The sequence below is a fragment of the Bos indicus genome, chromosome 5 (assembly GCF_029378745.1).
Source record: "Bos indicus isolate NIAB-ARS_2022 breed Sahiwal x Tharparkar chromosome 5, NIAB-ARS_B.indTharparkar_mat_pri_1.0, whole genome shotgun sequence".
In the NCBI taxonomy this organism is placed as follows: Eukaryota; Metazoa; Chordata; class Mammalia; order Artiodactyla; family Bovidae; genus Bos; species Bos indicus.
Genome location: NC_091764.1, coordinates 108266396 through 108280412, shown reverse-complemented (window position 1 = coordinate 108280412; position 14017 = coordinate 108266396). Strand labels below are relative to the sequence as shown.

At 43.4% G+C, this 14017-nt stretch overlaps 2 protein-coding genes across 9 annotated transcripts in view; both read left to right on the top strand.

The window, feature by feature from the left end:
- The window catches only part of LOC139182972 (sterile alpha motif domain-containing protein 1-like), a 50187-nt gene extending 36292 nt beyond the window's left edge, over window positions 1-13895 (top strand). The window contains exon 3 of one of the 2 annotated variants that reach the window (XM_070788696.1): window positions 9089-13895. In XM_070788696.1, coding sequence (XP_070644797.1) covers window positions 9089-9248 — 160 coding nt within the window. In that variant the 3' untranslated portion in view covers window positions 9249-13895. The other variant, XM_070788697.1, reaches the window with a different exon arrangement.
- The window catches only part of RAD52 (RAD52 homolog, DNA repair protein), a 25773-nt gene continuing 25560 nt past the window's right edge, over window positions 13805-14017 (top strand). For 2 of the 7 annotated variants that reach the window (XM_019961730.2, XM_070788690.1), the window contains exon 1: window positions 13808-13949. The gene's annotated coding sequence lies outside the window, so the exon portion shown is untranslated. The other 5 variants (XM_070788693.1, XM_070788694.1, XM_019961727.2 and 2 more) reach the window with 5 other exon arrangements.

The following is a 14017-nucleotide window of genomic DNA, read 5'->3' as shown; positions in this document are numbered from 1 at the left end:
ATCAGAGGTCCAGAGTACCACAACTGAGACCTATACAGCCAAATAAATTTAAATAAATAAATTTTTAAAATAAGAATCATTTACACCTTGATCCATCGGCTGCAGAATGGATGTTGTACCAGCATGGATGTAAACACTAGTAATCTCATTGCCCATCTTCCATCAGAGCTCTTGGGTGACCAGGTGCATTGTCAATCAGCAGTAATATTTTAAAAGGAATCTTTTTCTTTTTTCCTGAGTAGTAGGTCTCAACAGTGGATTAAAATATTCAGTAAACCATATTGTCAAAGATGTGCTGGTTTCTTTTATCCAGACCCCTCAGACTTTCTCCATATCAACAATAAGGTTGTTTTACTTTCTTATCATTCTTGTGTTCACTGGAGTAGCACTTTTAATTTCCTTCAAGAACTTTCCCTTTGCACTCACAACCTGGCTATCTCTTTGGTGCAAGAAGTCTAGCTTTTCTATCTCAGCTTTCAACGTACCTTCCTCACTAAGCTTAGTTCATTTCTAGCTTTTGGTTTAAAAAAGAGTGTGACTCTTCCTCTCACTTGAACAGTTAGAGGCCATTGTAGGGTTCTTAATTGTGTCTCGGGGATCCCTAGGGAGGCTCAGGGAGAGGGAATGAGATGTGGGAGGGTGGGTCAGTGGAGCAGTCAGAACATGTATAATGTTTATGCGTTAAGTTCACTGTCTTACACGGGTGCAGTCCATGCTGTCCCAAAACAACTACAACAGTAACGTCAAAGACCACTGCTCACAGATCACCATCACAGATACATTGACAGTGAACATTCTTGAAGTATTGTGAGAGTTACCAAAGTGACACAGAGACACGAAATGTAACAGCAAATGCTGTTGGACAAATGGTATTAATAGACTTGCTCGATGCAAGGTTGCCATAGTTCTTCAATTATAAAAACAAAACTGCAGTATCTGCAAACTGCAGATAAGTGAAGAGCAATAAAACGAATAGTTTCCTGCACTGTATTTTGTACCTACTAAGTGATCAATAAATATCTGTTGAATGAATGCAGTATAATCGGTTCACTTTTTATTTGGGAAAACGAAACCACCGTCATGTGAAAGAGACATTCAGCTTGTTCTGTGTGGTCCCAAAGGACGGATCAGGCAGTGCAGAACTCTGATAGAGAAGCTCTGTTTTCCAGTTCCAGTTGCCCAAGGATAGATTTACTGACCTGTGAATGAGGTCTCCACCAGCAGAAACGGAGAGATCACTGAAGATGCAGAGAGTTGAATGTTTCTCAGCTCTGAGGCCAGACCACCCCCGTTGAAAGTCTGGGTAAGCCACTTGCTATCTGGGAAGTTTTGGGGCAAATCAGTAAATCTGGCTGTGCCAGTCTCTGTGTCTACAAAGTGGGGATGCTTTCTTTGATGCTCAGATGCAGTTATTTCAACATTTCTAAATCAGGATGCTTATCACAGTCATTGTCAGCCAGATGGCAGCAGTGGCATAGTTGTCTGCCCGTGTTGGGCATACTTGGAATGAGCTGTGTGCAGTTGTAGGACTCCGTGTGTACTGAGCTTGACTGTCTTTTAAAAAAATGTCTTTGAAAAGACTGTGGCATAGATCGGTATTGAAAATTAACATTTTTTGTGTATGCAGAAAGATAAGGGAACAGCAGTGGGGTGTAAATTTCAGATTAGTGAATGCTGTTTACTGTTGATTAGATTTTTTCTTTTCTTCAGGGTTAATAACCTAGTGATAAGTCTTGAACTCGACAGCATCTGAGATTCAGTGAATGTGGCATCTCACTAGTTACCTCGTGAGGTTATTATAAAGGTTGTAAAGTTGTAAGGATTAACACCTGTCTGTAAATGGCCTAGAACGGGGCCTGGTGCAAAGTCAGCACCATGAAAGTACTGTTGTTTTATTTTTAAATACTTAGTCATCACTGATTTCAACAGTTTCTGCCTCTCATCTAGCTTCTGAGAGGTGCCATAAGCATTAAGGTCATGGAGACTGCAAAAGAACAGTCAAGGTTTCTCTAAAATAGAGTCTCAGAAATTCAGAGTTGATGCTACTGAAGTTGAGGAAAGCCTCTGAAAATACAGGAAGTTTTTATAGAACCAGACATTTTAAACTCAACAAGACTGATTGAAAAAGAAGACTCTGGAAATAAAAAATCAAGATTGGGGCTTCCCAGTGGCTCAGTGGTTAAGAATCCACCTGCCAATGCTGGGGGACACAGGTTCCATCCCTGATTTGGGAAGATCCCACATGCCGCTGAGCAACTAAGCCTGAGCACCATAACTCCTGATGCTCATGTGCCCTGGAGCCCATGCTCCACAACAAGAGAAGTCGCCGCAGCAAGAAGCCCGTGCACCACAGCTAGAGAGTGGCCCCTGCTCTAACTGGAGAAAGCCCGGGCGCAGCAGCAAAGACCCAGCGTAACCACAAATAAATTTTAAAAATCAGGGTTATGGCAGCACCGGCCTTCTCTCTCTCATTCTCGGCAGCTTGTGTGCTGACCCACATTTCCCTCCACCACGTCACAGCCTGGCAAGGATTCCACCATTCTGAAGATTTATCACTTATAAAAGACGCAATTTCACTCTAAACCCCGACTGACCCTGCAGCAACAGGAGAAAGCCAGTGCTTCTCCACACTTCCTTGCCTGCCTCTGCCTCAGACCCAGCAAAGCTACCCGTTCCCAGGAAGTAGCTTAGTTGGGAAAAGATGTTTTGCATTGAAACAGTTCTGATACCAGCTGGCTCCATCTCAGAACACCTGTTTGGGTATGAAATGATAATTACTGAAAGAACACAATATGGAGATTTCCCCTTGACAGCTGCTCTTGTGTTCTCAAAGCCTCTTACTTCCTTGTTAAGAAATAGGTAGTAGAATGCATAGGAAACCAGGGCTTGTTATGTGTACCGCCTGGGCTGAGACTCACACCTGTATATTGTATCTTCTAGTGTGTCAGCCCCTGCTTTGCAGCATACAGCAGTTAGCCAGTCATTGGTTAAAATTTCCCTTGTCTTATTCCAAGGACTAAGTTCACTTCTGCCAGAGCTTCATGAGGGTCAAGCAATGGGGGAAGGCTCCAGGGTTTGGGGAAGGAGTCAAGGGTCTCAGGAGACCTGCCAGCTCTCTCACCCCAGGATACCAAGGGAGTAAAGACATGAAGGACCAGCAGGCTCTGAAAGTATTTTAGATTGCTACCCACCCTTCTTCAACTCCCCTCTTTCTGGCTCGAAAAGTGTGAAGATTCCATCATTTACACCAGATTGACAACCCAGGTAAGGAAACTCAGTTTTCATTATGGCTGGTTTAATGTGTGCTTGCAGGCAGGTTCACAAAAACCAGCAGCAGTACTGGGAAGCAGAGAATTTGCACAACTTGCCAGAGTGTGTTCCAAGTTGATAAAATAATGCTCTTGTTTTGAGGTATGATTCAATGTGGCCTGTCTCTACCATGAAGAATCAGGCTCAGGATAAAGTGTAATTATAAAATCCTGGAGCATCTTAGAAGGAAGTTGCTCGATAAACATCAGGTGCTTTAATATTGCTGACTCAGTCATTGTGAGAAGACTTGCAGAAGCATCAGGCTCCAGGTGTGGAGGTGACACTGAAAGCGTGAATGCCTCCACTGCCATAAAACTGTATTTTTTATTATTATAAAAATAATACCCACTTATTATGGGAGGATACAAAAATGTGTAAATTTAAAGAAAAATAATGTCACCTATATAGTCCCATGAAATTAAAAGACACTTTCTCCTTGGAAGAAAAGCTATGACCAACCTAGACAGCATATTAAAAGCAGAGACATTACCAACAAAGGTATGTCTAGTCAAATCTATGGTTTTTCCAGTAGTCATGTATGGGTGTGAGAGTTGGACCATAAAGAAAACCGAGCACCAAAGAATTAATGCTTCTGAACTATGATGTTGGAGAAGACCCTTGAGAGTCCCTTGGACTGCAAGGAGATCAAACCAGTCCATCCTAAAGGAAATCAGTCCTGGGTGTTCATTGGAGGGACTGATGCTGAAGCTGAAACTCCAGTACTTTGGCCACCTGATGCGAGGAACCGACTCATTGGAAAAGACCCCAATGCTGGGAAAGATTGAAGGCAAGAAGAGAATGGGACAACAGAGGATGAGATGGTTGCATGGCATCACCAACTTGAAGGATATGAGTTTGAGCGAGCTCCAGGAGTTGGTGATGGACAGGGAAGCCTGGCATGCTGCAGTCTATGGGGTCACAAAGAGTAGGACATGACTGAGTGAACTGAACTGAACTGATACAGTCCCATCCCCCAGAAAAGTTTGATGTTTCTTTTTCCTCTTAAAAAGATAAGTAATACATAATACATATGACACAAAACTAGTATCATATTGTATTTACAGTATTTTAAAACTTTTACTTGAAATAGTTTTAAACAACACAAAGTTGCAAAAATAGAACAGCACAAGGAATACCTGTGTACCCTCACCTCATCTGCATTATCTGTATTCTCTCCAGCTAGCCATCCATCATATATCCATCTATCTGTAATTAAAGGGTGAGTTTCCTCTATCAAAGCTCTCTTACCCCTAAACACTTCAGTGTATATTTCCTAAGGAAAAGGATTTTTCTCCTTTAAGGTGACCACAGTTGTCAGCCTAACAGATTCATAAGCTTATGTTGATTTAAGAATTTAATCTATCATCCATATCCCAATGTAATCAATTAAGTGAAAAACATTCTTTATGGCAGTTTTCCCTCCAGCACAGGATCCAGTCAAGGGTCATTTCATTGTCAGATCTCTTTAGCCTTCCTGATCCTGGGACATTTTCATGTTGTTGTTAGTCCCTCGGTCGTGTCTAACTCTGCGACCCCATGGACTGTAGCCCGCCAGGCTCCTCTGTCCATGGGATTTCCCAGGCAAGAATACTGGAATGGGTTGCCATTTCCCCCGCCAGAGGATCTTCCCCATCCAGGGATCGAACCTGCATCTCCTGCATTGGCAGGCGGATTCTTTACCGCTGTGCCAGCAGGGAAGCCAGGATATTTACATATTTATCTTTTGTGACACTGCCGTTTGAAGAAAGCAGTGTCTCCACCCCTGTCCCCTAACACACAGCTTTCCCCTTAACTGGATGTCCCTTCTTCTGCATTTGTCCGGGGTTTCTTTGTGCTCCGACTGAGGCTAGCATTCACCATTGGATGCTGAGTAGGTGAAGCTGTGTCCTCCTTGGGGTGTCACACCTGGAGACAGTGCCCTGCTGTCCTCACTGACGACGCTAATCTGATCACCTAGTCAGGGCCTGTGTTTGCCCAGTTTCTCCGCTGTGCCATTACTGTTTGTTTGGTTTTGCTTATTTTCCAATCTTCCTTTGCAGTTTATGTCTGTGGGGAGACAGTTTAGGATCATGCAAATATCCTGCTCCTCCTCAAAATCTTCCCTGAGATTTAGCATTCATTGATGTTGCTTTCCTGCTTCAACCTTGACCATGACAGTTGCCAGATCCACTCTAGCGCCTCCTCAACATTTTCCAGTTGGCTCTTATCACTCTTTTTTTTTTTTAATTGGTAAGGACTCATTAATTCTTCTCCATACAATTTCTCACACATCCAAAACAGTCAGATAATCTCTCAGCATCACTTCCCCCTATGGACCCTTCACCTGGAGCTCTTCCCCTCTTCTCCACTTCAGACCTGTGGTCTGCTGCCTGCCGCAAAGCTGCCTCCCCGAGATTCTCACTTCTTGCCATCTAAGGAAGTTCATGCCTCTTTTTTTCCTCCTGTGTTGGACCATGTTTCCTGAAACCTGCGCCTTCCTCTTTCGTAGTTTCTCTGTTTTGAAGAGAAGACATTATTCTCTAACCTCCTGAGAAAAGGCAGGCAGCCTTTTTTTTTTGGAGCATACGTGTGTCTAAAAATGTCTTTGCTTTTTCTCTCACTTTATTGATAATTTGGGTATTGAATTCCGGGTTTGAAGTCATTTTCCCCGAGACTCCTGAGGACATTGCTTCAGTGTGTTTTAGCTTCTACTATTTGCTGCACAGGAAGCCAAAGCCAGTCTGATTCCTGGTTCTTTTGATGTAACCCGAGACTTTGTATATCACGTTTTGGTTTTCATTCTGCATATTTTCACTTAAGATTCTTGTTTCCTCTACCTCTTATGATCTAAAATTTCTCAGTGTAGCTCCTTGTTAACTCATCCCACTGAATTCTGGGATGGGAACTTTCAGTTTGAAGACCTGTGTCTTTCAGGTCGTAAGAGGCTTTTTGTTTTTTTGTTCATTTCTTCCAGGTGTTTTCTTACTCTCTTTCTGAAACACATATTCAGACGTTGGACTTGCTTGACTAATGCTTTAATTTTCATAGTTTCTCTTTTATTATCCATCTCAACCAACTTTCTGGGAGTTGTTTTTTTTAACTTTATCTTCCAAACTTATTAGTGACATTTTTATGTTGGATATTATATTTTAAGTTTCTAAATGCCTTCTTTATCTAATATATTTTTTCTTTTCTTTTTTTAGAGCATACTGTCTTGTCTTATCCTAGAATGTTATTTATTGATTTTTTTTGGAAAAAAATTTGTTTTCCTTCTCTCTTGGGTTCTTTTTTCATTTGTTTTAATACCTTTTATCTCAAAGATATTCCTTGTGATCCTTTACTGTCTTCATAGTTAATAACAAGGTATTACATCAGCTCATATGGAAGCTCTCTGATTTGCCTCACTGTTCAGTTCAGTCACTCAGTCGTGTCCGACTCTTTTGCGACCCCCATGAATCGCAGCACGCCAGGCCTCCCTGTCCATCACCATCTCCCGGAGTTCACTCAGACTCATGTCCATCGAGTCAGTGATGCCATCCAGCCATCTCATCCTCTGTCATCCCCTTCTCCTCCTGCCCCCAATCCCTCCCAGCATCAGAGTCTTTTCCAATGAGTCAACTCTTCGCATGAGGTGGCCAAAGTACTGGAGTTTCAGCTTTAGCATCATTCCTTCCAAAGAACACCCAGGGCTGATCTTCTTTAGAATGGACTGGTTGGATCTCCTTGCAGTCCAAGGGACTCTCAAGAGTCTTCTCCAACACCACAGTTCAAAAGCATCAATTCTTTGGCTCTCAGCTTTCTTCACAGTCCAACTCTCACATCCATACGTGACCACTGGAAAAACCATAGCCTTGACTAGACAGACCCTTGTTGGCAAAGTAATGTCTCTGCTTTTCAATATGCTATCTAGGTTGGTCATAACTTTTCTTCCAAGGAGCAAGCGTCTTTTAATTTCATGGCTGCAGTCACCATCTGCAGTCATTTTTGAGCCCCAAAAAATAAAGTCTGACACTGTTTCCACTGTTTCCCCATCTATTTCCCATGAAGTGATGGGACCGGATGCCATGATCTTCGTTTTCTGAATGTTGAGCTTTAAGCCAACTTTTTCACTCTCCTCTTTCACTTTCATCAAGAGGCTTTTGAGTTCCTCTTCACTTTCTGCCATAAGGGTGGTGTCATCTGCATGCCTGAGGTTATTGATATTTCTCCCGGCAATCTTGATTACAGCTTGTGCTTCTTCCAGCCCAGTGTTTCTCATGATTTACTCTGCCTAGAAGTTAAATAAACAGGGTGACAATATACAGCCTTGACGTACTCCTTTTCCTATTTGGAACCAGTCTGTTGTTCCATGTCCAGTTCTAACTGTTGCTTCCTGACCTGCATACAGGTTTCCCAAGAGGCAGGTCAGGTGGTCTAGTATTCCCATCTCTTTCAGAATTTTCCACAGTTTATTGTGATCCACACAGTCAAAGGCTTTGTCATAGTCAATAAAGCAGAAATAGATGTTTTTCTGGAACTCTCTTGCTTTTTCGATGATCCAGTGGATGTTGGCAGTTTGATCTCTGGTTCCTCTGCCTTTTCTAAAACCAGCTTGACCATCTGGAAGCTCATGGTTCACGTATTGCTGAAGCCTGGCTTGGAGAATTTTGAACATTACTTTACTAGCGTGTGAGATGAGTGCAATATGAGCATTCTTTGGCATTGCCTTTCTTTGGGATTGGAATGAAAACTGACCTTTCCAGTCCTGTGGTCATTGCTGAGTTTTCCAAATTTGCTGGCCTATTGAGTGCAGCACTTTCACAGCATCATCTTTCAGGATTTGAAATAGCTCAACTGGAATTCCATCACCTCCACTAGCTTTGTTCATAGTGATGCTTTCTAAGGCCCACTTGACTTCACATTCCAGGATGTCTGGCTCTAGGTGAGTGATCACACCATCGTGATTGTCTTGGTCATGAAGATCTTTTTTGTAGAGTTCTTCTGTGTATTCCTGCCACCTCTTCTTAATATCTACTGCTTCTGTTAGGTCCATACCATTTCTGTCCTTTATTGAGCCCATCTTTGCATGAAATGTTCCTTTGGTATCTCTAATTTTCTTGAAGAGATCTCTAGTCTTTCCCATTCTGTTGTTTTCCTCTATTTCTTTGCATTGGTCGCTGAGGAAGGCTTTCTTATCTCTTCTTGCTGTTCTTTGGAACTCTGCATTCAGATGCTTATATCTTTCTTTTCTCCTTTGCTTTTTGCTTCTCTTCTTTTCACAGCTATTTGTAAGCCCTCCTCAGACAGCCATTTTGCTTTTTTGCATTTCTTTTCCATGGGAATGGTCTTGATCCCTGTTTCCTGTACAGTGTCACAAAACTCTGTCCATAGTTCATCAGGCACTCTATCAGATCTAGTCCCTTAAATCTATTTCTCACTTCCACTGTATAGTCATAAGGGATTTGATTTAGGTCATACCTGAATGGTCTAGTGGTTTTCCCTACTTTCTTCAATTTAAGTCTGAATTTGGCAATAAGGAGTTCATGACTGAGCCACAGTCAGCTCCCGGTCTTGTTTTTGTTGACTGTATAGAGCTTCTCCATCTTTGGCTGCAAAGAATATAATCAATCTGATTTCAGTGTTGACCATCTGGTGATGTCCATGTGTAGAGTCTTCTCTTGTGTTGTTGGAAGAGGATGTTTGCTATGACCAGTGCATTTTCTTGGCAAAACTCTATCTTTGCCCTGCTTCATTCCGTATTCCAAGGCCAAATTTGCCTATCACTCCAGGTGTTTCTTGACTTCCTACTTTTGCATTCCAGTTCGAGACGAGCAACCGCACGTCCAAGGAGCGGTGGCTGCACGGGCGCAGGAGGGCCTAGAGGAGCTATTCCACGTTCAAGGTCAGGAGGGGCAGTGGTGTGGAGATACCCCTCGTCCAAGGTAAGGAGCAGCAGCTGTGCTTTGCTGGAGCAGCCGTGAAGAGATACCCCACGTCCAAGGTAAGAGAAACCCAAGTAAGATGGTAGGTGTTGCAAGAGGGCATCAGAGGGCAGGCACACTGAAACCATAATCACAGAAAACTAGTCAGTCTAATCACACTAGGACCACAGCCTTGTCTAACTCAATGAAACTAAGCCATGCCCGTGGGGCCACCCAAAATGGGCGGGTCATGGTGGAGAGGTCTGACAGAATGTGGTCCACTGGAGAAGGGAATGGCAAACCACTTCAGTATTCTTGCCTTGAGAACCCCATGAACAGTATGAAAAGGCAAAATGATAGGATACTGAAAGAGGAACTCCCCAGGTCAGTAGGGGCCCAATATGCTACTGGAGATCAGGGGAGAAATAACTCCAGAAAGAATGAAGGGATGGAGCCAAAGCAAAAACAATGCCCAGTTGTGGATGTGACTGGTGATAGAAGCAAGGTCTGATGCTGTAAAGAGCAATATTGCATAGGAACCTGGAATGTCAGGTCCATGAATCAAGGCAAATTGGAAGTGGTCAAACAGGAGATGGCAAGAGTAAACGTCAACATTCTAGGAATCAGTGAACTAAAATGGACTGGAATGGGTGAATTTAACTCAGATGACCATTATATCTACTACTGTGGGCAGGAATCCCTTAGAAGAAATGGAGTAGCCATCATGGTCAACAAAAGAGTCCGAAATGCAGTACTTGGATGCAATCTCAAAAACGACAGAATGATCTCTGTTCGTTTCCAAGGCAAACCATTCAATATCACAGTAATCCAAGTCTATGCCTCACTGTAGGCCAGCTTTTTAAAAAATATTTTAATTAAAAAATTTGAAACCGCAATAAGATACACATAATATTTACCATCATAATATTTTCAAGTGTACATCTCAGAAGTGTTATGGACACTCACATGGTTGTACAGTTAAACTCCAGCTCTTCTTCTCTTGCAAAATTGAAAGTCAATATTCATTGAACAGCAACTATCCATTTCCCCCTCCCTCCAGACCTTGGCAACCACTTCTGTCTTTATGATTCTGACTACTTCCGGTCCTCTAAGTGCAATCATACTGTGTCTCTCTCTTTTGATGGGCTTCATAATGGCCTCAAGGTTCATCCATATTGTCCAGCGTTTGTCAGAATTTGCTTCCTTTTTAAGGCTGTGAAACATAGTCCATTGTGTATACACATCACGCTTTGTCTATCCATCATCTGTCAATGACACAGACACAGGAGATGCTTCCGTCTTTTGACTAATGCTGCTATGGACATGGATGTGCAAATACCTCTTGAAGACTCCGCTTTCAGTTCTTCTAGGTATATAACTAGAAGTGGAATTGTCAAGTCATATGGTAATTCTATATAACTTTTTGAAGGCCTACCATTGTATTTGCACCATTTTATATTCCTATCAGTAGTGCACAGTATTCCCATTTTTGTACATCCTTTTCAACATTTGGTTTTTTTTTTTTTTTTTTTTTTTTTACATAGTAGCCATCCTAATGAGTGGGCAAGCAGTTATATGTGTATAGTTTTAGGCCCTGCTTTTTCCACAGAAAGTGATCTTGAACATTTTTTTTCCATGTCAATAGGTATTTTTTAAAACCTGATTTTTAATGGGTGTCCTATTTAACAGATTTCATAATGTTAACATTTTGTGTCCAGTAATTTTTCAGGTATAAATAATGTTATATAGAATATTCTTATAAAGAAATCTTTGTGTACATCCCTGACATTTTCTTTAGTGGCTCATGTTCTAGAGGCTGAATTCCTGGATAAGAGGGTGTTTTTGATATGTATTGCAAGATTGCTTTTCTGCAAGCCTGCATCAGTTTATATTCTTACCAGCAGTATTAAAGTATCATCTGTGCTGCATATTATCAGACAAAATATTTCAATGTATGATCATAAATACAAGGTCAGAAAGACTATATATATCATTAGATAACAGTGGTCAACTCTCAGAATAGTTCTGGTTTTTCATACAAGTGGTAATGTAAAATGCTAGATGAATTTTTATCATTTGTGTTTTTCAGTTAAGAATGTATTAATGTAAATTTTTATAAAACATTTTAATTTCCTAATGTAAAAAAGAAATGGTTGAAATTATGCACTTATTTCAATATGTATGCTTTTTTGTTTTATTAAACATTTTTTCCTACTTATTATCTTTCTCCTTTTGCGAAATAGCCACTCAACTTATTTGTCTAATTTCTTGAGTTGTTAAAACTTTTAATATATGAATTCACTTCATCATACATGTCAATAATATTTCCCCCTTTTTCTTGTTTATTCTTCAGAAGCTAAAGTTAAATATAGGTAGCTACATTTATTCATCTTTTACTTTATGATTAATTTATCAGCTTTTACAGTTAGAAGGCTTTTCTTCATTCTGAGGTCAGATATTAATCTGCCTATTTTTTATGTGTTATTGTTGTTATTGTATGGGTTTTATGTGTTATTGAGGTCGTGTCCAACTGTTTGTGACCCCACGGACTGCAGCATGCCAGGCTCCCCTGTCCTTCACTATCTCCCGGAGTTTATTCAAATGTATGTCTATTGAGTCAGTGATGCTATCTAACCGTCTCATCTTCTGCCCTCTCCTTCTCTTTTTGCCTTCAACCTTTTCCAGCATCAGGGTTTTTTCCAATGAGTAGACTCTTCACATCAGGTTGCCAAAGTATTGGAGCTTCAGCATCAGTCCTTCCAGTAAATATTCAGGACTGATTTCCTTTGGGATTGACTGGATTGATCTCCTTTCAGTCTAAGGGACTCTCAAGAGTCTTCTCCAGCACCACAGTTTGAAAGCATCAATTCCAGAAAAGATCCCAGAATCAGGATCTTTTCTAAAGGGTCAGTTCTTTGCATCAGGTGGCCAAAGTACTGGAGCTTCAGCTTCAGCATCATTCCTTCTAAAGAGTATTCAGGACTGATTTCCTTTAGGATGGACTGGTATGATCTCCTTGCTGTCCAAGGGGCTCTCAAGAGTCTTCTCCAACACCACAGTTCAAAAGTATCAATTCTTTTGTGCTCAGCCTTCTTTATGGTCCAACCCTCACATCCATACATGACTACTGGAAAAACTATAGCTTTGACTAGATGGACCTTTGTCTGCAAAGTAATGTATCCGCTTTGGAATATGCTGTCAAGGTTGGTCGTAGCTTCCAAGGAGCAAGTGTCTTTAATTTCATGGGTGCAGTCACCATCTGCAGTGACTTTTGGAGCCCAAGAAAATAAAACCTGTTACTGTTTCCATTGTTTGCCCATCTGTTTGCTATGAAGTGATGGGATGGGATGCCATTATCTTCGTTTTCTGAATGTTGAGTTTTAAGCCAGCTTTTTCACTCTCCTCTTTCACTTTCACGAAGAGGCCCTTCAGTTCCTCTTTGCTTTCTGCCATAAGGAAGCAAGTGAAGTCGCTCAGTCGTGTCTGACTCCTTGCGACCCCATGGATAACAGCCTACTAGGCTTCTCCGTCCATGGGATTTTCCAGGCACGAGTACTGGAGTGGGTTGCAATTTCCTTCTCCAGGGGATCTTCCCGACTCGGGGATCGAACCCAGGTCTCCAGCGTTGTAGGCAGACACTTTTACCGTCTGAGCCACCAAGGAAGTCATTCTGCCATAAGGGTGATATCACCTGCATATCTGAGGTTGTTGATGTTTCTCCCAGAAATCTTGATTCCAGCTTGTGATTCATCCAGCCTGGCATTTCACATGATGTACTCTGTATATAAGCTAAATAAGCAGGGTGATAGTATACAGCCTTCAGGTACTCCTTTCCCAATTTGAAACCAGTCCATTGGCCTGGGGACCCAGCGGCAGGGGGCGTGTTCCGGAGAGCCCGTCCCCCTGCAGTCCCTGCCGGGCTCTGATGACCACAGCAGCCTGGATGAACCGGGGGCGCCAAGCAACCGCGCAGTCCTTGCTGGGCTTGGGGCGCAGAGGGCGGTGCCGCGAGCTCGCAAGGCGCCAGGGGGCAGCAGAGGACACGGCGGCGCAGGGCATTCGGGAGCCGAGCGACCGGCACGGAGGTCCGGGTAGCACTGCCACCTTGCTTGATGGCTCTCAACAGATGGCTCTGCTCCCATCTGCTGACTTGACTTGCGGCTCCTCTTCCTATGCCCCACAGTGGTCCGGCGCGAGTTCAGTTGGACCTACTCCATTCCCACAGTCCTCTGCTCAGCCATCCTAAGTAGGATCGGGTTCGGGCCGCCCCGCCCCGGGGCGTTGTCGCCCAGACCTTCTCCCCATGGTCCTCTGCGTGCCCTTCAGGCCTCCTCGTCCGTTGCGGTGTCTCCGAAACCTTCTTCCCAGGGTCCTCTGCGCGGCCGTTGAAGCTCCCTTATGCGTGTTGAGGTCACCCCCACTGTACCGGTTTCTGCCAGACCTTCTTCCCAGGATCCTCTGCGCGGCCGTGCCTATCGCCTTTCGGCGCGTTCAGGCCCTCCGCCCACGTGGTCTCGCCTTGACCTCAGGGTCCTCTGAGTATCGCGCCTAGTGCCCTTCCGCGCTTTCGGACCGCCTCCGCTGGTGTGGTCTCGCCCAAGCTTCTTCCCAGAGTCCTCTGCGCGGCCGTGTCTAGGGCCCTTCCTCCCTCGCGGTCTCGCCCAGACCTTCTTCCCAGGGTTCTCCAAGTGGCCGTGCCCCAGGGAATTTCTGCGCGTTCAGTCTGGACAGACCTCTGTCCGCTCTGCGCTGCTGAGGCGCGTAAGTGGAGTCGCGGCCGGGTGGGAGCTCGCCTCGCGGGTCTCGGCTTAGCGGTCCAGCGTCCAGCG